At 47.2% G+C, this 25,263-nt stretch overlaps 1 protein-coding gene across 1 annotated transcript; it reads left to right on the top strand.

The window, feature by feature from the left end:
* The first annotated feature begins 8,172 nt into the window (after positions 1 to 8,172).
* Positions 8,173 to 23,355, top strand: YDJC (YdjC chitooligosaccharide deacetylase homolog). The gene is made up of 6 exons (XM_059827655.1): positions 8,173 to 8,200; positions 8,830 to 9,002; positions 17,647 to 17,806; positions 18,523 to 18,622; positions 19,572 to 19,749; positions 21,914 to 23,355. The coding sequence occupies exons 2-6, from the start codon at positions 8,845 to 8,847 to the stop codon at positions 22,242 to 22,244; spliced, it is 927 nt and encodes a 308-aa protein (XP_059683638.1). The 5' UTR covers positions 8,173 to 8,200; positions 8,830 to 8,844; the 3' UTR covers positions 22,245 to 23,355.
* Positions 23,356 to 25,263: the final 1,908 nt, after the last annotated feature.

The following is a 25,263-nucleotide window of genomic DNA, read 5'->3' as shown; positions in this document are numbered from 1 at the left end:
CGCGCCGCAGCCCGGCCGGCACCACCGCCCCTCCGCCGCCCTCAGCGGAGCGCGCTTCCGCACCCCCTCCGCGGGCCCAGCCAATCGTTCTGCGCCAGCAACGCTACCGCCCAATCCCCGCCCGCCCTCTGCTGGGCCTCGCTCTCGTATTGGGCCACGGCTTAGTGACCTCACCGCCGGGAGCCCTCCAGCAGGAGGGGCTCATTGGGCCAAGGGAAAAAGGTGACCAATCAGAGCAAGCGGCGTGGCGCCTCCCAGGGAAGGACGCGGAGGGGAACGGCCGCGCTTTTACCTCAGCGACGCCTTAGGCGTATCCCCGGTCGGGGTCGGGCCTGTGCCCCCCGGGGCGAGCCCCGTCGGCCGGTCCAGCGCCCAGCGAGCCCGCAGTGCCTCCACCCCCGGGTGCCTTTCACCCGAAACCGGAGCATTGTCACCGCTGGCTGCCGGGCCCTCCAGCAGGCGGTAGCCCTGAGCGCCTCCGGGGCAGCGCTGACAGGAATCCTTGTGCTTCTCTCCCCGGACGTTTGCTCTTGCTGAGAATCGGTTTACCTCGGAGGAGAGCTGGCCAGGTTTGTTACAGCAGCCCTCTCATCTAATGTGTAACCTGGGCTGTAAGAAAAATAGTAGCCGGGTCAGTCTGACCGATTGTTAAGGGCCTTGGGAGAAAACATGCTGCGAGTAGGACTGGTCAATCAATTATCATCAGAGCCTGGGATGAACAAATGTCTTCACAGTGAGAGAACTGACTGACATAAACCAGCTCTAGGGTTACTAGCCCAGGTACAGGTAATAGTCTAGATACAGCCTCGGGGAGCCAGAACTGGCACGAGTAGGTCAATCAGCCCGTGCTGTTGCATTCAGGCCACTCAGAGCTGGCAGGTGGCACTTGGAGCAGCTCAGAGCTGACAGGTGGCACATGTAGGTCTGCTCCTCCCTACAGTGCTGGCTCTTAGAGTTGTGGTAATATGTCCCCATTTTTGGGATTTACAGACAAATGTAACATAATGTTGAAAAACAAAGGAAGTTCATGGTCGCAAACTGTCTTGTATGACAATATACCCCTGGTCCAGTCATTTCTGGATTATATTAGACCTGATGATAGGGCATAAATACTACACGAGGAAGAACTAACAATGGTTGCTGTATCGCTAAGCTGTAGTGGTCACATCTTTGCTTTTGGATCTGGAAGTTCACCTTCTGTGATTCAGTCTCTTGTGAAGTTCTAACAAAAAGATATCGTTAAGCTCGATTCTGTATAAAAGACAGCTGCATAAATTAACATACACACCGTCCTTCATTGCATAGTTTTGCAGACTGAAGAAATCCCCTCCCCCCAAAAGAAGTCTCCTTTTTCAACAGGAAGCAACCACGCACAAAGGACATAGGGACATAGTCCATCAGCTTTTGCCTCTGAAACTGCTCATTGGATTGACCCACATCACAGTCTGGTGCGAGTCTCGTGTAACGCCCCCAGGAATACAAAGTAATTTTACAGAGCAAAAGCTTTTGACCTTCTTAGCAGCAAGGAAACAGGTAGAAGGGGACCTGCCTTGGGACTTAAGTCTTTGTAACAATGGTATTCTGCGTTGTGCCACAGCAAAGAATGGCAACACTGCACTTTCTATTACAGGATGCTTTAGAAAGCACATTAGTGTTGCTGTCTAGTGGAAACATCATAAGATGCTCAGCTGACTCTCTATCTCTTCCACCAGTCCTGGCTCTGCAAGGCTTTTTCCTACCCATGTGATAGGGTAGGAACTCAATTGAACGGTTAGTTTTCTTTATGCTGGCTTTGGCACATTTTGTATATCTATACGTACATCTAAGAAAAATCTCTGACTTAAAACATCAGGCCTGCACTAAAACAAGCCCAAGTCCTGAACTGAGTCACATATGATCATGTGTACACACACACAGGCTCAGTGTGTTTTTCTGAGGACTAAAAACTCATTTTCTAGTGCTAGAAGTATAAATGTGTGCTCACAGAAAGGCAAAAAATCACCCATTGACAGTCAAATGCCATATTTCTATGTCAGAGATTCTAAGAAGGCTTGCTGTTACAACTGAGACAACAGCTCTCATTTGCTGCTGTTTTTATAAATGGGGCAAAACCAGATGTCTGTAGTTGCCATTTTAGCCGTGGAAAATCAATCATATGGGGCTTTAGCTGGCACCTGTCTATCTTTCTGGGAGGTCGCTCAGCCTCAGTGCATTTATTGCCATTTACATGGTGCTCCCTACAATGCTTTTCAGTCCTACTTTAGAAACATAATCGGGTTAGAACGGTTGCCAACAAAGAACCCCATCAATGCCAAACACCCATGGCAATTAACATTGCTACAGGGCCCAGTATTGTTTCTACTAGACTGCTGTAAGCTACAGGTAAACTTGCCTCAGAAATTATGTGAGGGTGCACACTGGTAATGGAAACATCAGGGTTTTTGATAGGAATCTCATCATGATTCTTGTTTATGCACGCGAACAAAATAATTCAACAGTGCTGTAAAAGGGGAGAATGTAAAATGTAACTAGAATGCCTTCTGCCTTCAGTCCTTTAGCACAGTTGGATTTTCAAGGATTTTGAAAACACCTACCATTTCCACGCAGGTGCACCTGTAGGTATAACCTGGCCCTTCCTGAAAAACAGGTTTTAGCGGATTTGGCAGTGCCAAATGCTTTTAGCATACAGGAATGAGAAATCTGTGGCACAAGAAAATTTCAGAGGGCGTATGCTGGCCCAAAGCAACATATTATAATAAAGGATTTTCCTTCTTTTTATATTGGCCTTTGTTAAACATGCTTTAAGCTTTCTGTTTGCTTTGCATGACAAAAGCAGTGTGACTGGCAACTAAGGTAGCATAGCAGGCAACTCCTGGGCTTGACCTATACCCAAAAAAGCACTGGTGCATCTTTGGGTATAGACAGCCCTTGATTTATGGAGAACACAGCAGTAACATCGCCTGGATTCTTTCTCAGACTATCACTAACCTTAGACAAAACATATAGGGCACAGTTCTGAAGATAATAGTACGCGATACAAAAATAAGTCCGCGTGACCTCTTCCATTGACTTTTCTCTGCATCTCGTCTCTTCTCTGATATCAATAAGGATGAACTGTACTGAAATCAAGGGGGTAACATTAGAGAATCAGGCCTGTAAACATTCCGTGGTTCTTTCTGTTTCCTTTCACCCCACACTGACGAACTGATAGTTATAAACCTCACTTCAGATCAAACATTTGTATTCATTCGCATGCCTTACAACAGAGCTCTTCTAACTGTGACCCCTAAGCATAATACAAATAGCAAACAGTAGTAATAACAGTAAAATTCTGCCACCCAGTGAGAAATCAAAATGACAAAAAAGATGGCTTGCCAAAATTTCATAGAATTACAGTTTCTTATTATTCAGCCCAGGTTGTTTAAGGACTACAGACCCAAAATCAGCTATTCAGATTTTTGCATATAGTAGATACAAACATAATGTAAGACTAAGCAGAGGAAGTAAATAAGCAGAAGACATTTGACAAAAAAGTATTAACATACACATATTTAAATGGAAGAATTTTTCATCTGGGGGAGAAGAGTTGATGAATTTTTTATTGCTGTCTTCTGTTTCTAGTCTTTGAGGAAGGGAGGACTTCCTTCAAAGTTCTACGGAGTTCTGGTGACCTGTGTCCGGTAAGATTGTCAGCATCTCTCAACTACTCTCCTGACTGATGCTAGTCCTTCAAGAAGATGGGATCTCCCCTCAGAGCTCCAAAAGGATTATCGTCCATTTCCATTCAATCAGCTGAGATTTTCCAGGTGCTTTCAGTGATGCTGGGAGATGACAACAATCACTGTAAGTAATCTGCCAGATTAACTTACATGTGTAGTAATGATGTTCTCGTTGGTAACACTAGCTCCTTTGTAGAAGGAACTCTTTTGAGATGACAAGGAATACTCATTGTTCTGCATCAGTATCTTCTTCCATGTCTGACAAAATACATAGTTCTCCCTGGCTATCATTTGTACTACTAGATTTTTTAGAGGTTGTTGAGTCGTCTAGAAGTTCAGCAGTAGCCTGCTTTAGAGAGTCTTTGAGCTCTCATGGTAGACTTTCAGGGAATTTGGGAGGCAGTAGTTCTGTAATCTCTGGCAGAGGAGTAATATTTTGGCTAATGAGTTTCTTGGTTAGTTCTACTTTGCTGATACTCATTTTTTGTTTAGGCAAAATCTTTTTGTCCCCTACTTCTGATGTAAGCTTCTGAGATTTAGAAGAACTCTTCCGATTTCCTTATTTTATACTGTTTTCCTTATTTTGTACTGGTGTAAATTCAGCTGATTTCAGAAAAAGGGAAAGGGAGGCTGACAGGTATACCGCCTAGATGGTGTGGTGTGCAGGGAAGCCTTTCGACTCAGATGTACCTTAGAATTCGGGGATGTCAACATTTATTGATGCAAGATGGAAGAAGCTGTTACATGGAACAGATCGTAAGTCACAAGTAATAGGACTAACCACAGGATTTTGGTGTCTTTATGCAGCATTATACGATTAGGTTTTAATCAGTTTGGAGCAATGCTCTTTGTTGCTTTCATCTTGGCTAACAGCGCTCCCACAGAGTGTTTAGAAGAGCTACCTCTGGGCAGAACCCACCCACCACATCCTCTCTGTGCTGTGCACACCCAGATTTGCCCATTAACTGCTCTTTCCAGTCGCCTGGTAAGCTGGGTGTGGTAGGAAAGGACGGGAGCAGAAGTGGCCCTGAGCTCAGGCCCAGCCCTCCAGGGGAGACCCTCTCAGTTGCTGTCAAACACACCCACGTTGGCAGGGAAGACCGCACAGTTAGAGGACTGCTCAGCAGCTGGGTGGGAGGAGGAAAGGGATCATGCTGCTCTTCTTCGGGCTTCTCTTTAGCGTTACTGGCAGCTATCCTAGAAGAGAAAACCTCTCCCTGGCAACAAAATGGCGCCCACGTGCCTGGCTGCTTCCTACCCAGACACCCCCGCGCCCGCTGCCTGGGCGGGAGCAGGCACCGCGCAAGCGCAGCGGCCGCCTCCGCCGCGCGGCATGCCGGGAGTTGTAGTGCGGGCGGGCGCAGCAACTAGGCAGACGGGCACCCCCGGAGGGCGCAGGGGTACCGGCCAGCGAGCTGTGCCCCACACCGGGTCTCGTACCCTCACGGACACGGGTCTGCACCCTCTCCCTGGGTACGGTGCTCTCAAAGCACTGGCCCCACACAACACAGAAGTTTCCTGAAAGACTGAGGAAACACACTTTTCTGGCTCACCCAAGGCTGGTCATGTCTGAATTTTAGGAAATCCAGACACCTGCAGTCCAGCTCTCCTCATAGTTACATTTCTTCACTTCTATTCAGGTTCACTCAGCTCAGATGCTGAAAATTACAGCTAATGAACACATACTCCTACAGCACTCTGGCATGTCGCCTACCTCAACCTCTGCAAAAGCCCACTCGTTTTCTTTTCCTTTCTGCGCCATGCCTCACCACAGTGCCCTCCTTCATCTCCTGCCCTGGCTCACTGACCACCAGTTCCGCACCTGCTGCCTTGGAACCGCATGCTGCATTGGCTTGTTGCAGGACCTCCATCTGGGCTGCAAAGGAGGTTAGAATTGGCCAAGGCATCCCACTGCTACTAAGAGGAGGCTGAGATGGGTGCTGACAGCGTGAACACAAATGTCGTTTCCTCTGAAAACCAGCCTCAGCAGAGGGATGAAAAGACCTTAATTTAAGCATTTCTACAGAAGCCACTGAGCTTCCAAGATTTTTTAAATCTTTGAGGTTGAGGAAGAGAAGAAAATGTTAACATCCTTTCATTTAAAAAATGGATTTTACTTTGTCTCATTCAAACATCTTTTACAATTCACATTTTGAACAAAATTTCACGCAAGGAAAAGACAAACCAAATCCTACTGTGCTACCATTGTAATCCCAAATGAACTAACTCACTGCAGCCAAGGGAACAAGAAAAAAGAAAATACATTTTTTATGTCAACATGTCAACAGATGGCTTGTTGGAAGCATTAATTATTAGGAAATGCTTTTGTGAAATACAGGAAACCTCTAAATCTGCTACTGAATAACTCTAAGTTCAGAGAAAGAAATTCAAGCTCAAAACCAGTGAAGCACTTGAGGATGGAGAGAGCTCTTGGTGGCTTCTGAGACTAAGATAAGTTAGGCAGTGTTTTGTTTTAGTTAAGCTGGAATATGCAGCCTGTGCTTAGTACATGTCCTGGCGTATGCAGCTCCACCAGAAACGCTGGCCAGTATTCTCATTCATGTCTTCACTGAAGAGGAGAGACTAGCCAGAGGAAGCCTGCCTTGCCTTTCAGCTCCAGGTTGAATTTGTAAGAGACTTTCCTCTGGACTATGCGGGCTTTGGCTGCAAGGGCTATTTTGGCAGCCAACTGGGTTACACAGGCTGCAGGGAAAACTGGCTACACAGGCGTTCATGCCCCCACATACAGATGTTTCATACCTTAGCTCCAGGTGTGGAAGCGGTGGAATTCCCTCCATTGAGCTGTGCTTCTTTGTCTCCACAAACTTAAGGTTCTTCCTTTGCTGAGAAGGACAGTCAGTCTCTGGTTGTGCCTGCATGTCATCGCCTTGACTTTGGGGCTTGGGTACACAGGCTGTCTTTTAGGAATTGAATTCTGCAGAAAGAGGGAACACCTGGAGGCTTTGGTTTCTTTATGCAAGGACTGCCCAGAACTGAGAACAGGGTTGTGGTTGCAATGAAAGAGAGCTAGGTTAGCCCAAATGACTTTGCCTTAGCCATGAATTATGCAGCAGGAAGGTCAGTCTATTCCCATAGAAACAACCCTGGAAGCCTTTTCCAACCTGTTCCACCCCAGCTGCTCTTTCAAGAAGCCCATGCTTGGCCTGACAGCTGTTTCTTCTCTTCCCCAGCCCTCTTACCTCCATGTTGGCACAGGTTCAGACATGGAAATCAACATCATCCATGCAAGGGTCCCAGTCCCAGTGTGATCCCTGCTTCCTGGGACAGGTTAACAGCAACCACCAAGACAGCTACCCTGGATGCATGGACATGTTACCCCAGCACTTTCTGAACTATCACTCTCTCCCTGCCCCAAACATCTGTTTGTTGTTTCTCCTGCAACAGGAGGTGTGGGTGAATATTTTGGAATAATGTTACAGACCGAGAAGGGATGTGTTCTACTTTGAGAGAACTTCATCTTCTTCCACAGGTGAAAAACAGAGGCTGATAATATCTCCCACTCAACATTTCTAAAAGCTACTCAGTGCTTTCACTTTCATTCTGGTAGATGAAGAATAGCTTTTCTGCAGTAAGAAAAAGCAGCAGTTCAATGCCAGGACAAACAGGATTTCACATGCAGCCTGATGGAGAACTGGCTTACATCCAGCACTGAATGACAGCACGTTAGGAGTTACCCTTCTTGGAGCTCTCTTCTGTTCTCCCTGCCCTCCCCAGCCCCGCATCAAGAGCTGTGGGGACCTCCTGACCAGGGTTTACTGAACTGCAGCTCTAAACTCACACCGAGTTCACACCACCAGCAAACCAAGGTGGGGGAAAAACAAGCAAGCGGCTGCTATGGAGGTCACAGATTGAGAGATTATATATTTATGGCATTGTTAGGATGATTAATTTTGCACTGAAGCAACCAAAGAGGACGAACCGAATTGCTTATCCCACCTGCAGCTACCGGCGCAAGTCTCATCTCCAGAGTCGGGAGCAGAAAAGCCCGACCCTTGCGCTGCTCAGCGCAGCGAACACCGACGGCCGGCGGCACAGCAGAGCGCCTGCCCCCGCGGCAGCGCCACGGAGGCGCGCCCTGGGCCCTTCGCCGGCGCTCCGGCCTGCGCCAGAGCACCCTGGCCGCCACCAGCCCCACCGGCGCCCCGCGGCTGCAGCCGGCCGGGCCGGGCGGCGCTGCGAGCCGCGGCCGCCAGGGGCCGCCCCGGTGCTCGCAGCACTGCGGAGGCGCCGGGCTCCGCGGCGGGGCCGCCGCTCGCCGCGGGTGAGCTCCCGGCTGGGGCTGCTCGGCAGCACCGGGGGAGGGGGGATGCGCGGCGGGGCGGCGCGGGCAGAGCTCCGCCGCCGGGGCCAGCATCCCCCCCCCCGGCGCGGCGGCGACCGGGACCGCTGCGCGAGCGGCGGCGGCCGCTGTCTCCCACACCTGGCGGCGGCCCTGGGCACGGGAGCGGGCAGGAGCGGAGGTACGCGCCGCCCCGGGGGGTAGGTGTGGCTGGCGGGACCCCCTCTGCCCCCGCCGCAGCGGGAGGGCAGGGCCCGAGCCGCGCCGCCGGAGGCCGCTCCTTTCCGGTTCTCCCCGGCGACACGGGTCTGCCGCGCCACGGCCCGCTCCCCCCTCCGGCCGCGCTGGATGCGGCCGGGGATCGGCGGCGGCGACGAGGCGTTACGGCTGCGGGGCTGCCTCAGGTGCTTCGTACCAGTGCCATTTCACCGGGCACCGCGGGCGAGGGTGTGCAGCGGGGAAAGGAATTTGAACCCCTGACGCACCCTCAGTCGATTAAATCAGCCCACGAAGTCCCTGACCTTTTGCACACTCATCTGCTGCAAGACTAAGTGCAGGCGGGCCTTTGCTCCCGCAAAGAAAGGCAGGCTCTCACAGCAGGAGCAGGCAGGTATGGTGTGAGCCAGGCGGCCACACGCAAATCCGGCTACTCTGCAAGCCGCGAGACAGCAGCAGGCTGAGGAGGAGCAGGAGGAGTTAGTCAGGGGCTGAGTCACGATTGGGTTCACCCCCCTTGAGCCTGTCTTTTCCTGCTTGCCTGGGATCTGCAGACTGCTAATGGTTCCGATTTTCCCTCCCTTTTTTTACTAGGGATGACCTCTAAGGATGCTTCAGGTGAAGCTAATAGTAACTGGAGATGACTTTGGCTATTGTCCTCGGAGAAACCAAGGCATTGTGGACTGTTTCCTGGCTGGTGCGGTGTCTAACGTGTCCCTTCTAGTCAACGGAAGTGCTGCAGCAGATGCAGCCAAGCTGGCAAGGAGGTAAGCTACTTTCTTTAGCTCCTTTGTGGACAGCCTCCACAGACTATCCACAGAAAGCCAAGCCTGTAAAATTTAGTAGCCCCAGTATAAACGCTGTATCATAGCCCAGGCTGGCATAAGAAAACGGGATTCCAGGCATATTTACTAAGACTCTTCATAGTAAAACCAGTGACCTGCCAACCATACCCATAATGGCTCTTTCTCTGGTATTAGCCGTTGCACTGCACCTTTTTTTCCTTGGTATAGAAAGCCACTTACGCAATTCAGCTAGCAGAGTTTGGGTTCATTGAACTTTCTTTTCCCACCCTTCTAAAAGATGCACCATCAAAATGAAAGTCCACACTATATGCACAGACCAAGCTGCTACCCCTAAAACTATTAGAACATAAAAGCACAAATCTTTAAATGTAATTTAATTTGATGCATTTCAGCCAAGCTGAACACAGGGTCAGCCAGGTTCATTGGAGAATCAGGGAAAGGTGTGATTCTGCGAGGGCTAAATTATAAATCTGGGCAGTGGAAAACTTAATTTTTCCACCCCAGAAACCTTCCAAAAGAGCACTTCAATATTGCTATTAATTCCAGGTTTGATAAATCCATTTGTAAAAACTGCATACATAAAGCGAGGGACAATACCTTGTACCTACCACCTTTACTCCTTCACAAACTTTTCAGAGGTTGCTGGCACAGTTGGCTCCGTAGCAAATCAAATGCTATGTGTTGTTCTCATGGACTAGCCCAGCAAATCCTTTAATAGGAAGCATTACTTGTATTCAAAAGGTAAAACCCGCACCTAATGGTTCAGCTCCAGTGTGGGCAGGCACTTGGAAGCAGGAGTACGTCCTGAAAGAGAGAGCAGCGGGGTTGAGAAACAATGTAGGAAAGCAGAAAAGGAAAGGAGCTGTACTGGTACTAGAAGAACTGAGACCTTATGCTTCAAATACAGCTGCCACAGGGGACAGTTTCATGAGAGTCATGCTGTCCTTGTTCTCCTTGAGCATCTCTCTCCAATTTGGCTGTGATTTTAGGGGTACTTGGAAATTGCTTGTAGCTTCTTTGGTGTTGGGTAGTGCAGGAAAGCCAAGGTGTGGTATTAGTGGCAAACTGGTCTTCTGTTAAAAGGTTAGAGATTACACACAAACACTGAGAGAAGAACTGCCTCTGGGATGGTAAGGGGAGAGGCAGAAGTACACGACACTGTTGAGATGCCTAAAATCCTGTTAGTAAATGAAACAAATGAAATGTAAAGCACAGAGATAAATCCAGCACTTCTCTCGGAGACAGAGGCACTGTGAAACCCTTTAAGCCCCAATGCTCTGGTAGTGTCATCAGCTATTTTAGCTGTGGTCTTTAGTAGGCTTTTAAATATAGAATCCACCTGGCCTCATTTCCATAGCCAGAAAGTAGGCCATGTAATCAGAGGTTTAAAAAGAATCTTTGAATCCAGGTCATGACACTTGTGCCGACAGCTGATATGGGTGTGAAAAGCCAGGTTGGAGGGTGGGTGACAGCAGAAGCCGCAACCTGCTGCTATAATTTCATTCTTTTGGGGGGTAGTTTTGAATTGTACATGTGAATGAAATGGATTTAAATCTATTTCTGAGAATATAAGCAGGGTGACTTTGGGAACATTTGTCAGCACTGAAGATCAACAGCCCAGGTTCTGCAATTCCTCATTTGTGTAACTGTGCAGCTGTATTCAGCCCTACCCACGCATGGGGGAAGCATTTGCAGATTTGGGGAAAAGGGTCAGTCATGTTCTAATGCAAGCCCAACCTCAGGTGCTGCTAGTACACATGCACTTAATTGGCACCTGTGTATGTAAACGAACTCTTGTGTCACCCTAAGATACTTGTTCCTCTATTGCAAAGGTTCACACAAACTCTTTTTAGACACAGATGTCTAATACGTCAGACTTACTAGAAATGTCATTGAATCTTCCTCATCTTGTGGTGCAAAAATGGGAAAGTATCCCTGTTGCTTGACTGCCTTGCCCCTGTTATTCCATCTTCCCCCTTCTTGGTGTTGTCTCCCATCGCACTGTGAATATTGAGGTTTTGCAACATTTTGTGTTTTATGGGATGAAAGTCTGCCCTGTTTTTTCTCCCCATGTTTGTCTTCCCCCACAGACACCCAACTAAGCAAGTACTATATATGTACAATATATATATACACATACATAAATGCTTAACTCCATAGCAGACATTTCAGCCTTGACCAGTGGCGTAAGCAGGGAGACTGGATCTACCACCACCTGAGAGAAGAGGCTTGAAGCAAGTAGCTGCGGTGCGTTCCAGTGTTGTGGGATTTGGTCTTTTGCACATGTGGTGCCAGGATTGTCCTTGTGCTGGGCTGTTTCTATGGCTCGTGGAGATTATCTGGGTGATTCTCGATTAACTGTCTATGACATGGTTGCTCATCACTGCAGGTCTTGAGCTCTCTCTCCTCACCTAGTTTTCAGTTAGTTGGACACAAGCAAAGCTAATAAGTAACAAAACAACTTTTCTTGCAGGATAGTCCTTCTGACGCACCACATGCTGCCCTGCAATGTTAGGACTCGGCATCCTTCAGAAAGGAACACAGTTCCTCTGGAATTTCATTCTTCCCTTCATTTTCACAATAATTCTGTAGCCTTCTGGGTTCCCTGTTGCCCTGTGTTTTGATTAGAAGCCTTGGCAGAAATGTGATGGTAGTCAGCAGATCTTTGTACCAGCTCTAACACAAACTAATTGCAAAACAGCAGAACCAAGCAGTAAATAATACACCTTCCCTAACATCTAGGTTTTGGATCTTGGGCTTTTCTCATTTGCTGTCACAAATGGGCTAAAAGAAGGGACCTGCTCACTTCAGGCAAAAGAGAAGTTTCAGCAGTGGCCTGATTCATCACCAAACAACGAACCTATTGATAGCAACTGCTAGAGCAGTGCATAACCAGAACAGCAGGCAAGAGAAGAGATCCTTCCATTCAGAGATCCAGCTAATGGAAATCCTTCCATTGCAGGATTTTTTTTTCAGTAACTCAAAACTTTTCTTTTTATGGGACAGAGACTGACTGCGACTTTCTGGTTATCCATGTAATATAATCTTGATTTTCTACTTATCAAGCCCCACTTTAAAGTCAGCCAGTCTTCCTGGTGCTTATTCCAGAGCCTTTCCCAGAGATTGGAAGGGTTATTTGGTTACCTGAAATTAATAGGTCCCTTCATTTTTCCTTAGAAATATGGAGATAGCAGAAATAGAGAGACCTAAGATTGTTTGCTGCCATATTTCCCTCCCTTTTATCAACCAGCTCAATTGTGACTGAGTATTAGGACCCTTTTCCAGATGATTATATCCAAAGACTTGATGAAGAGTGACATATTTTAGAACACAACCTCAGTCTTCCTGGGTTTTTTGCAGTTTAAATGATGAACATCAGCTACACAAGAGCTGAAGCCCCCACAACATCTGGGTACATTTAACAGAAGAATCTAACAAAACCACATTTAATTGCTGTCTATGTTTTCACTTCCTTTCCCATCAACACTAATTGCAAAATGTGTGTGCAAATTGTGACTTAATTCTGACCCTCCCAGTCAACATCTGACTAATCTAGAAGTCTCTCATGCTTTCTCATCACCCTTTTATCTGACTGTTAATCACAAGGCAGACAGTTCCACTGCTGAATTGTGTTTGGATTAGGGGTGCGGCCCAATCTGAGGCCTTAAACTAGAATCCCAGATCATACTAACTTTACTGGCAGCAGCACTTTTTGCTGATGTAAGGCCATGGACACAGGAGCTTCAGTTGATACAAAGATGTAATTAGAAAGAAGGTCACATCCCTAAGTTATGTTACAGTACCAGTTCTTAACACTGCAGAGGCTTTGGAGTGTTTTTTCCAGCAGGAGTAAGACAAGATGCTATTTGATGAAAGACAGATCTTACAGTTTGCTGAAGGGTGAAAGTGGTGGTGGGGGAAAGTATGCAAATGCCAACACGGAGAAACTAAGAGGTGCACTTTTTTGCACAAAGCATGGCTTTGCTTTGTCTGGCTTCAGACACTTGGATATTTACTGAAGCAGGATGTCTAGATACAGATATTTACATGAGGCTCTTAATTGCGTCACACTTGGGCTGAAACCTGATGAACCAGTAATTTCCTGGATAAGGATACAAACAGGACGTTGAAGGTGGGATCTGTTTATCCATCAAGGAAAAGGGTAAGTGTCATGCTTATGCCAGAGCATGCAGCCTTCAGCAAGACAATTGGGACTGGGCTCAGGGAATCCCATAATTCCCACAGCCATTGCAACTTCTCCCAGAAACACAGGGACTGCACAGAGTCCATGCCATGGCCAGGCAGGATCCAGGGCACTGTTACTTATCCACCAAGCTCAGCAATGTGCAAAGCTGGTGGGCACTTTAAAGAATGACTCAGTATAGTAACAATCTCCAGGGACCCTATAGTGCTAAGGGTATGAATGAACAAGGATTGCAACTGCACAAAAGCCCATTGCCTCAGCACAGACATTTGTTCAGAGCACTCGTGTGGCAAAACAAGCAACTATTTGAAAAGGAAGCAGTTTAGCTGATTGTATTTCCTCTCTCTATTTGATAACTGGGCTGGGCTTGTTGACTCAGAAATCTTTCCAGACTAAATTCCTTGTTGCCCCTTGTAGCATTTGTTGTAAGGGTATCTCCCTTTTTTTTTTTCCTTTTCTTTTTTTTCTACCACCTCTACAGCAGATGCTGAGCAGAGAACCACAGAGCCAGGCTGACTTTTACAGCCAACTTTCTCTGAGTGGAAGCAGCTCACTAATGGCCTAAACTTAGTGGCTGCAGAAGCTACGGGCCTGAACCTCTTCTCAACAAGCTCACAGACAGCCCAGTCTAATGCTCCTTATGCTATAGGAGCACACACTCGTAGACACTGTCCTCTGGCTTTATCAGGAGTGAACCGAACCCTTGTGCTAAATCCTGCTTCACATCTGTGCATTCTCCAGGGCAGTGGGGCAGACTTGCAAACACCTAAACATGGGCCTCTCCAAACAGACTGTAGAAGGGTCATTGCTGCTTAAAACAACCACCAAAATGAGTTTGGAGAAACCAAGCAGATTCCTTGGCATCATTTTATTTTGGCAATGGCAGCTGTTATGGCAGTGCTTTTATTCCAGAAACTAAACTGTTGCTTGAAGCTCAATGCCAATCCTTTTATTTTGAATCTTGGGTGAAGCAATTAGCAGTTAGACTTGACTGGCAATGAGCAGCAGGGCTCCCGCTGTCCCAACTATACAGGACTTAGGCAGAGGAGTGGGTATGAGGCCAAACCCACAACAGCTGAGCTCTGTTCCCAGCATGGCATCACATGCTGTATAAGCTGCCTGAGCTGCTGGTCTCTGCTTCGGTATTTCAGCCGATAAAATAGCAGATACTTTACAGTTTTTGAAAGATGTGGGCAACTATAAAGTATGTTTGTGTAGCAGAAACAATAATCCGCCCTCTGAAAAAGGGGCCCTTCCAGGATATTCCTGTAACGTGACTTTTCTCCCTGCCTTTTTTACAATACAGCATGACTTGGCATTGCTCTTTGGCTGCAGAAGCTACATTTCAGTGGTGAGAGGCACTTGGGAGCAGGAGTTAGTCCACTGTGTGTAGTAGTCAGTGGGAAAAAAGCCTGTTGGTTCAGTCTTAAAGCCCAAGCCTCTGGTCAGGACAGAGCATGATTGGAGGCCTGCCTCCCAAGGTACAGCCCCACTAATTACTATAATGCTTTAAGTTTTGTGCATGTTTTAATCTCATTACACTTAGGACTTCAGATACTCATGCAGTGTCAGCACTGTTAGGAATGAACACTGGGCAGCAGGACATTTGGTGCTGAATGGGAGCATCATCTGGCTCATTGCATCCAGAGGAAACACACATATTTAGGTACAGGAAAATGCTAGCTAGCAGCAGACCCCTGCTGTGCCTGCTGCGTTGTCCTCCTTCCCATATCCTTGCAGCTTTCCCAGCATGCCTGCTTCTGTGCATCTCCCACAGATGAATATTTCTGAACAAGTTTCTCACATGCTGCATTTTGAGTTTTGGTTTCAGTCCCTGTATCCCAGAGCTGTTAAGCACTAGCAGCTCCTCTTTAGATGTCTCAGCATGGACAGTCTGTCAAACCAGCCAGGACTAACTCCAAGTAAAAACTATTAAGATACTCAGCTGGTGTTAGCCAAAGCTCCGAAACATGCTCTAATGTTACAGTCAGAGTCTTCCCTTACAGCGAGAACAAGGCCAGCTCTCTCTGCACTTCCACATTCTGCACATTCCCCAGCTCTGGGGCTGGTTTCGGCTCAGGCGGAGGAGCGGCTCTAATGTTACGCAGTGCAGTGCTTGGCTCCTCGGTGTCCCACACCTGTCGGAAGGGCTTGCCTTTTCCTGGAAATAGATTCCCTCGCAGCATTTGGGGCATTGTACAATTGGAGGTAGTTCATTCGATGCCCCTGGGAGACAACAGTGAGAGGCTCAGCTGTTCATTTCTTGCCCTCCCACAACACATGAGATGGCGAGTGCTCAACAAAAGAAGTTTTCCATCTGCTGATTCATGGTAACACATGAATCCTTTTTCTTGCAGCCAGCAGCGGCAGTGGTACAAATAATGCTATCAGCTGATGCAGTCAGAGCTTCCCAGAGACATGATAAAGAATCTGGGGTGGATTAAAAAAAAAACCAACCAAAACAAAACCTCTGCCTTTGGGCTCATGCTGGGTACACAGCAGGTCACAGGATGGAGGGGAAGCCCTCCTGTCACAGCACACCTTCTGCACTGTAGCTGCCTCCTGCTCTGCCATCAGCTGCCTGCTTAAGGGCCCCCACGTCCAATGACAGCATCTTCCAGTTCTTGTATTAGCAAGGAGTTAGTGTGCACGTCATGCGCTCAGGCCCCTTGTATGAAAACCAGATGAACATTTATCAGCAATTATACAATCAGGCAGGCTCTGCTGCAGAGAAATCACCAAATCAGAAAAGACAGAGAGGACCTTTCTCTCCACAAGCTGTTTTGCTCCATTAAGCAAACATTCAAGCTCCCTAATCACACAGTAGACTGGAAAGACATGGACTCATTTTGCTTCACAGAGCTGTCCATGCAACTTGGCTCATAACATTTATGTCTTTGAGGAGGCGCAGTATCTAGCAACAGACTACACCATCCACCTGGAACACAAGACATGGAGGAGACAGGAGAAAAGACTTTCAGCCCTGCAATGGCCAAAGCCTTAGGACCTGAAGGAGCTAAGTGACTCTGACTTCGTCCAATCCATCCACAATCCTGTCCCCAGTAACTTGGTGCTTCACCAGTCAGCTTCAGGGCAGCAGACAGACGGGGAAGATCTGGATTTTGCACACTTTGCCTAAATGGAGATTGGTTTTGTTTTCCTCCTTGTGGTACACAGGCTGTAACGGGGACAGACCATGCCCAGTTCTAGCAGCTCCATGCAGAAGTTCCAGGAAGGATTTAAAGCATCACAGACTTGTTGCCTTGAAATTAACTCTGCACCGTGACTCAGACTGGGCAGCACAGAAGGAATATTGCAGTTCCGTCATTTACTTACTGGGTTAGCCAGAGGCCAGGGGTTGTCTTGGAAAAAGTTTCAAAGCATCATTCTAGCCACTGATTCTGAGGATTTCCTGAAGTGCTAATGAAACTCAGCACAAATCTGAGCACTGACAGGTCCTGTTTTTATTGCGGGGGAATCCACAGCACAGACCAAGAAGGAAACAAGAGCACTCTGCAAAGCCCTGTGGCTGAGAGGAGCTCTGCAGATACACTAGCTCCATATATTTTTTTTTTTTTTTTAATGTTGCAGAGTGCAACTAGTTAACAAATTGGACCCTTGCGATTCCTTAGCAAGACTCTGCACTTACACTGCTGACCTCCCTGCAGTAATCCTTCCTCTGTGCCACAGAGATGCTACTTTGTACAGCTTAGCCTTGTCACTCAGTGAGTGATCATCTGCACCAGTAGACAGAAACCTGGCCACTGCGGGCAAGTTCAGCTGCATCTTCCTGGACCAGGAAACCCTTAAACTCAGGCAGTATTTACACTTGTAGCCTATGTTGTTGCCATAACAGCTGCCTTGGGCACTATTTATATATGACTGGATTCTGCTTAAGGGCAGCTTTATAAGTTGCCAAGTAAAACTCAAATGTCTCAAATGTAGCATCTTTCATAGGGTAAACAACGCAAGGGAATACCTAGCAAGGGCTAATGAAGTGCTTTAGAAAAGGGTTGCAAGGTTCAGATTTCTCTGTTGGTCACTAGTGACTGCAGGGCAGTTAGTAGTAGCACACAGTTACAGCATTTAGTGTGGTTGTAGCATTTAGCCTGGGATACCTTGTGGCTGCTCTCTCCACATGAGTCAGGGTCAGAACAGAATTGGGGGAGTCTCACAGACTGGCCCTTGGCAGACTGCACAGGGTTGTTACCTGGAGATATTCTGCTCTGGTTAGTGTCGTTCTGCTTTCCTTTCTAGAAGAGCAGGGATACGAAGATGTACTCCAGTGAGTACAACACCACTTTTTAGATCAGCCTAGATCTTTCACAGAAATCTACCCCTTTGGCCACATTGAGGAAGGTAGAGGTGCAAAGCTTAACAGATATTTCATTCCTTTTACAGATACAACATCCCAATAGGCCTGCATGCCAACCTCTCTGAGGGCTCTCCTGTATGTGAGGTGCTCAAGACAAACTCTTCTCTGCTCAACCAACATGGATTCTTCCATGGGAAAATGGGATTCAGAACAGCTCTATCAAAAGGTCTCCTGAATATGTCAGAGGTAGGAGAAAGCCACATACAACCATGCCACTTACTTTCTTGATACAGCTCAGCCTGCACTTGTCCCAGCACATAACAGCTGAAGATCTTCCCCAGGTCCAAACTGTGAGTAAACTTAGAAAATTAATCTCGACTGCGTTGCCTGGGCAGCTGGAGCTGGCTTTCTGGGTCCTGGGCCTAATTCTGCCAAAGGCTCTGCAGCCTTTGAGAACTCATTCCTCCCTGCTTCAGTGCCTGCATACACTGATGTCCCATTAGCTACTTATCTGAGGGGGCAGAAGAGGCATTGGAACAGATATTTACGAAGAACCTAGAGATCAGTAAAGGGAAAATGCCAGAGAAGTGCTAAGTAGGCAGTAGGCTACTCATCACCTTGTGAGAAGCTTTTGTTTTCTAGGGAGATGGCTGGTTTTCCCCCATGAGCAAAGATGAATGTGTTCAGGTGATGAAAACTGCCTATGGGATATAAGCACCTATTTCCCCATTCATTTTAAAGGAAAATGGGTATTCAAATGTGCTATGTATTTTAGAAAATCTCAGTATCAGCACAATCCACATAACCCGTACCGTAAAGAGACTCATGCCTAGGGGAGGTTCTGGGCAACCCAGCAGCATTGCTTGTCCGTTTGTATATCACGGCATTTTGTGCAGCGCCCTTGCGCTCTCCTGATCTCAGCCTGCTAACAGGTCTTGCTCTGATCCTTCTCTGCTGCACAGGTGAAGCAGGAGCTAAAGGCCCAGGTGGAGCTGTTCCACGAGCTGACAGGTCACCTACCTCCTCACATGGATGGGCACCAGCACGTTCACGTCCTCCCAGGTAAGAGGGGACTCCTCTTCCAGGTGAGAGTCCGAGAGTCAGCTCAGAGGGGAGTCCCCTTGCCACAGCTCCCTGTTTGGGCAATAAACCTCACCATAAGGTACTTCCTTTACAATTGCAGTTTGAATGTTCCCATGTTCCCTGCCCCAGGCCCAAAGTGGCTGCTTGGTGACCTGGGTCTTCCCGTAGCCACACAAGGGGACTAACAGCACAAATGGCCCAGGTTACACCTGTTCCTACAAGGACTGATAATTCACCTCAGCATCCTAATTCCATGCTCCCGCCCACACCGAAGGAGGCAGGCCAGGGCCAGCAGCAGGGTGGCCAGTTTAAACTGGAATGCTTGAGTTTGGGAAAGCAGGTAGCTCTTTCACGTGCTAGGAGAACCCCCCATCTGTCCGTTGTGTTTCCACACCAGTCTCTATCTGCAGGTCTCGGCATGCTTTACAGAGGTGGGCAAGTATCTTTGTCCCTGTTTTGCGAATAAGGTCATTGTGGTACAGAGATGGGAAACTGAATGAGCAAAAAAAAATCCAGATTTCCCCACTCCACCACTCAGCTGCGTCTGGATAATGTTGCTCTTGCCATTTTATTCTCACAATAAATCTGGCTGTGCAGGGACTTGATGAAGAACTTGGTCCTGACAGTACAGTCACCGCTGGTGCACTCTAGGACCAGAGTCACTAACTTAGAAGGGGTTACTGGAGTAAATGCTCAGCACTGAAAGGCAGACAAGGCACCTATAGCAGATGCTGAGGGAGTCATGTTTCCAGTATAGAAGGGGACTCCCATCCAGATGAAGAAAACCATTTCAGCAGAAGAGAAGCCAAATGGGATTATATTTTCTTAAACGTGATAGGGAGAGACCTCTCTGTGCTAACAGCTTTCAGGGGACATGATGAGCCGGTTATCTGATTCCTGACTGTAGTGTCTCTGGTTTTACTTACAGAGGTCAGGCATGTATTTGCAGAGGTGTTAGAGGAATATGGGATTAAGTACACACGTGTCCCAATAGAGCCAGGCCTTCATAACTGTGACTGGATTCCACCATCCCTGATGGACTTTTATCTGGGAGTAGAAGAAGATTCCTTTAACACAGTGGATGTGTTTACAAGGCATGGAATAAGGTAAGACAGGCATTACTCATGCTTTTTGCAGTAAACCTTTGAGATCTCATCAGTTCCTGACAGCATCTTTTCAGAATGGAACACCACCTTTCTCTTTCCAGAAGGTTCAGGAGCAGTACAAAAGTGCTGGGGGCACTAGGGCTTAGTAAACAGATTTGTTTGAACACAGTTGCACCTGAAAGGGATTGTTCTTTTTGGGGTATGTTTCTCGGCCTTTCTAGTGAAGCAGCCTTAGCCTGGCATCTGGGACTGTAGGAGGCTGAAGTGCTGTATCAACACTGGAATTTTAAAAGTAAGATCTAGGGAAAGTTTTCAAGAAATAACTTTTCATCTCCCTGGAATAGTGGAGAAAGGGTTTTAAGTAGCAGGAAAGAGACTAATTAGAAACAAGTGTTGTTAAGGGGAGCCAAGAAGCTCAGAGAGCCTGCAGTGCCACAGCAGGTGATCGCTGCTCTAAGCAAACAGTCTTGTCAGCATCCTGCATCTCAGGTCCCAAACCCAAAAAGCTCAGCCCTTCCCCCAATAACATAATTTTTGTAAAATCTTAGACGGTGTTTTATGGATTAAAGACATTTCATTTGCGACCCTTACAGTCACCTATCCTTTGGGGCAGATTTCATTACTTTCTCAGTCTACTGAAAAAGTTCTTCTCTTGGATTTGGTTTTTTTTTGTTGTTCTGAACACTAGCAGCAGGCTGGCATTTCGCAGTGCTCCTTCCAGCCAGAGCACACGGACTGTACTGGAACAGCCCATTTCTGAGGAGAGAAGGGCACAGCACCTCACAGAGCAGTTCATCAAGAGGGAGCAACCCTCCTTTTAGGGCAGGTTCACGACAGGGACAGGGCAGGGGGACTTCAGTGGAACCCCGCACGCTCCAGGGCTCCGCGCGCTACCCAACCCGGGGGGGGACCATCTACCTCCGAGAAGCCGCTGCTCCAGCGATCCGCCTCTCCGGGGGCGCAGGAGGAGCTGGTGGGGCCGCCCCCGGGACCTGCGCGTTTATACCCGCGGCACCGCCCCGCCGGGCCCGCGGCTGCCCCCGCTTGGACACGCACCGCGCTCCACCTCGACTGCTGGCCCCGGGGCAGGCGAGGAGGGACAAGCTCTTACAGAAGAAACGCGTAACAGGAGGAAACCCAGGGAAAGGAGAGGAGCGCGGTCAGCTGAAATCACAGGGAGGCCAAATCAGCAACTCCGTTTCAGCATCTGTGCAACGAGGCACCGCGCTGAGCCCCCCGAGGTCAGTTTGTGACACTGGAGAGCACCAAGACTCTGCTCCCTGCACAGCAACGAGGCCTTTGCAAGTTTAGCCCGTTTACGGTTAAAAAAAGTTAAACTTTTTTTTCCGAAGGCCTGCAAACTCTTCTCAGAGCTGAGTGTTCAGCTGGGCTCATCCTTGATCAAGCAGGTGAAGACCCCAGCCTTGGTCTCATTCTGCCCTCGCCTGCACTTGCACAGCCCTCCTGGGCTTCTACGCGCCACACTAGAACTGAAGTTTGTAGCCAGACTTGAACAAAGAATTGCATTGAAGCTACATAAGAAACAGCCTCCAGCTGGTGTCCGCTTAGCTGTGTGGCCTTTAGTAGTAACCATGCCTTGTCCAGTGTTTTTATTATGGCTCTCTGATACATTCCAGCAGAATGATTTGTTAGCAGGGTGGTTTCCATTTTATTTCAGTCATTTTTTTGTTTCCACTTAGCTGAGGGTTATATCGGAAGATGGTTATTATTCAGGTTTTAATTGGCCTAGCAATGATAAGTTATTTAGATAGCGTGGCACTTCTCAGTTTAGTTCTGCTCTGCTCTTTTGCACCAACACAATGCACCTGTAAGCTCACAGATGCCAAACAATGCTTGTGCTGTGTCACAGCACACGTAAACACAGTAATAATAGCAGCACTGGTACTGGGGCTTTGCTCGGACTTTCTGTCAGACTGAAGAACTGCTGCTTTAAATAGTATCCTGGTTTCGATAAGGAAAGAAAAAGCATTACTGGCTTGTAGTTCTGGTTTTACTTTTGTTTATAGTTAAAAGTTTTAAACACACCCCCCCTTTTCTATCTTAAGTTTTGGGTACATTTTGATTCCTAATCCACTGGACATAACACACTCTTTTCTAACTGCCTCGTTAGCGTTAATACCAGCGTTCCCTCCTCTGGCTACAGGTGGCCAGACATTTACATAGGTTTGAGCACCATGGGCAAGAACATGTCTGTCAGTAACATCTGGAGCGCCATCGACACTGCCATCGTGGAGTTCACGTCCAAGGCGCCCTTGCCCGCACACCCGACGCCACAGAGCAGGACAGTAACGATCGAACTGATGGTGCATCCGGGGTACCCGAGTGTCCCCCCCATCGGTGGCTGTGGGGAAGGACCAGATGATTTCTCACAGTCCTGGGAGCGCCTCCATGAACTCCAGACATTAATTAAGCCAGAGCTGCAGAGCCATTACAAGATCAGGAACATTCAGCTTTGTTCATTCAAAGATCTTTAAGTATACAAGCGTACACACACATTTATTCGTACTCTGAAGATAAACAGTTGCTAATGTCCCGAGAAGCCAGACCACTGTTACCAGTGTCATACCTCCTGGTACAGCTGACAGGAACTGGGAACGGTGTTGCGATGTTCACGGAAGAGCAACACCCTGTGAGTGGCTATAAGCAGTACCCCAGACCCCTGACTACCAGTTTTTAGGCCACAGCATCTGCTCTGAATGCGAGACCTCTTCACGTCACCCACTCGCACACCATTCCAGCACAGCGTGGTGGCCAAGGGCCAGCCAGCCCTCCTCCCAGGGCTCAGTTCCTGCCAGCACAACGGTGAGCAGCACGAAGACAGGCTTTGCTGGGAGACCAAGCAGCACGCTGGCACCCTGAGGGTTCTGATCATTTCTCTTTTTGAACTTAACTGCAAAAAAAGAAAGAAGTCGGGGAGAGGTGCTGCTTTTGAGCAACCACTGGGTGTAGGTTGCCCACAGGAGGGGCCCAGCAACCTTCAGCATTTGGTTTTCTTAGAGCACCCAGTCACGGTCCCCTCCCCTCTGCTCGTGCCTGCCCATCGATGGCGAGGGACACAGGGGCACGTGACTTCAGAGCATTTCTCTGGTCAGAGCAGTCAGATCATGGATTTAGCCTGGTGGTGTCTGCAGCCGTATTCCATGTACAGCCTCAGCCAGCAGTAATTACGGCTCTTCCTATTTACGTCGCCTCTTGGCATTAAGCCACCGTAGGAAAGTAACATCCGCCACAGCCCTTCCAGAGAGGCTTTTTTTTTTTTTTGGATGACTTTGCAAGAACAGCAACTGTTGACCCATCTGCTATTTCAGTAACTGCTGCACTTGAGAGCTCACCAGCAACTGTTCGTGCACTGCCTGCTGCCTCTCACCAACAGTGCGTGGGATGGCTGCCTACCCACTATGAGCAAGTTTGAGTGGAGAAGGTCCTTGTAGTTGTACATTTTTATTCCCATCACCAAAGCAGTTGGACTTCAACAAGCCCTAGTAATACAGATACATTTAACTGTGTTCTTAACTGTAGCCCTGTCAGTCACATTTAACTTTCACATGGGAAAAAAAATATTTAGATTGTTTATGCTCATTTTCTTCTCAAAAATCATCTATTTAACATAATCATTTTTGGTTAACCATTTTTAAAAATATTAAAAAATGTTAATATGATCATTGTTCTTTTAAGTGAAAAATAAACTCAGGCCTTTTTCTATTGTAAAGCTTCAGGAGGCTTTTGGTTTTTAGTTACAGCTGGAGAGCAAACTAAACCCGCCTGTCTGCTCTAACTGCAACTGCCCGCGGAGCACTAAAAGGACATCTCTTTATCATTAACGGGAACCCTTTGACCTTCCCTATAAAACATCTGAGGAAGTTTTTGTTCCATACAAGTACGAAAAACAACATCAAGGATGCTTTAGAAAATTATTTTCCCAGGTTCTTTCCTAAATTATTGTCACAGAATTAATTTGATCTATGACAAGTTCATTTTTAAAAAAAACCCCACCCACCATACTGTGCAAGTGCTACACCAAACAGCCCAGTCAGATGAGAGCAGTAGTTACCTTCTGGAATGACTCGATTTCTGAGCTCATCCCATCGGTGTTTGACAGCAAAGCTCCTGCTAGGTGGTAACAGAACAGAAAACCCCAAGAGACATTCGACCTGCAGAAAGCGGATGAAGTTCCAGACCACAGTTAGACCTGCGAGTGCCATCTAGTGACTGACGGTATTTTATTCACATGCAGGGACAAACCGGACAGCAACACCCATTATTTAATACCACATCTCAGCTTTTCATGTAATGTGACTGTATTTCGACCAATATTTAACCTTATTTTTAACATTTAAATTGCTCCATATTCTAACGGATGATCACAATCCTCAGGATGAAACACACCTGTTGACTGTTGTATGCATCTTCTGCGAGCTGAACACTGCAAACACGATGGCAGTCTTACCTGAGTTAGTTCTGTATTGCCAACAAACAAAAAATATATTTTGCAAATTCCGTATTTTTAAATGAACAGCATTAAACCCCAAATTTTAAATTCAAGGGAGTTTTAAATGGAGAAATAAATAAAGAACTACTAAAAGACTTCTAAATAAGGAACCTTTTGATTGCATAAAAAGTACAGAGATAAGGAAGTTTCTCATTGGTTCTGTGAAAGCTTTAAAGACAACACCAAGTCCAAATTAAAAACACATTCAGACCACTACCTACAAATGTCATTGTACCAGGACACTTAAAAAAAGAAGTCTAAACCCCAAATCTCTCTGAAAATAAAACCATGCCACGAAGCCTTTGAGAGCAATTTTTATTAGGGTAGCAGAATGGAATTGCAGAAAGCCTATACCAGTACTCCTGGGTGTAGTTTCACCAGTACGTTGTTTTTATTTTGGATATTAAACTGCACGTTTAGAATTCAGCATGGCTTAGGGAACCAGGGAGAACAAGAGCTTGATTTCCTGAGTTAACATAGGACTTCGTACTTTGATCTTTTTTTTTCCTCCTCGGACTTCAACCATACAGTCAGTATTTGATCTCTGTCTTTTTCAGAGGGCTGCCTACAAACAAAAGCCATCACTTTGGTTACACAGCTTGTAGTTTAGGAATCGAACTATGAAGAACACACCAAGAGAACTGATAGCAGTATCGGTCTGCTATGTGACCTTTACAGGTGGAATCGGAATAGCTGGTCTAGCGCTGCTGTAGGCCTGTACAAATCGACTGGAGTTCCTCAAATTACACAGCCCTTCCAGTCCCCTTTCAATGGCATCCAAGTCACACCGATTCAAACAAACGCAGTCGTTGACCTGAGAGGCTTACAACCAGAAAGTATACTATTGAGTAGTAACGAGGGCAGCAAACTAGTGCTACAGTTCTGTTTTAAATAAAAAGAAAATCTAGAGAATGGCAAGTTTCCATGCCAACAGACATGATCAAAAGGTACAGCAACTCATGTGATGTGGAAGTTATACACACTTCAGTTTGACAGATAATTTG

The sequence above is a fragment of the Gavia stellata genome, chromosome 21, assembly GCF_030936135.1.
Source record: "Gavia stellata isolate bGavSte3 chromosome 21, bGavSte3.hap2, whole genome shotgun sequence".
NCBI classification, from domain to species: domain Eukaryota; kingdom Metazoa; phylum Chordata; class Aves; order Gaviiformes; family Gaviidae; genus Gavia; species Gavia stellata.
The sequence above is the reverse complement of the archived record's forward strand: the minus strand, read 5'-3'. Positions and strand labels throughout refer to the sequence as shown.

Bases quoted from the DNA above. Each gene is read 5' to 3' on its own strand.
- YDJC (XM_059827655.1), top strand. From the start codon at position 8,845: ATGCTTCAGGTGAAGCTAATAGTAACTGGAGATGACTTTGGCTATTGT. The intron at 17,807-18,522 runs GTAGGAGAAAGC...TCTGCTGCACAG, and splicing joins GTCTCCTGAATATGTCAGAG to GTGAAGCAGGAGCTAAAGGC. The intron at 19,750-21,913 runs GTAAGACAGGCA...CTCTGGCTACAG, and splicing joins TTTACAAGGCATGGAATAAG to GTGGCCAGACATTTACATAG.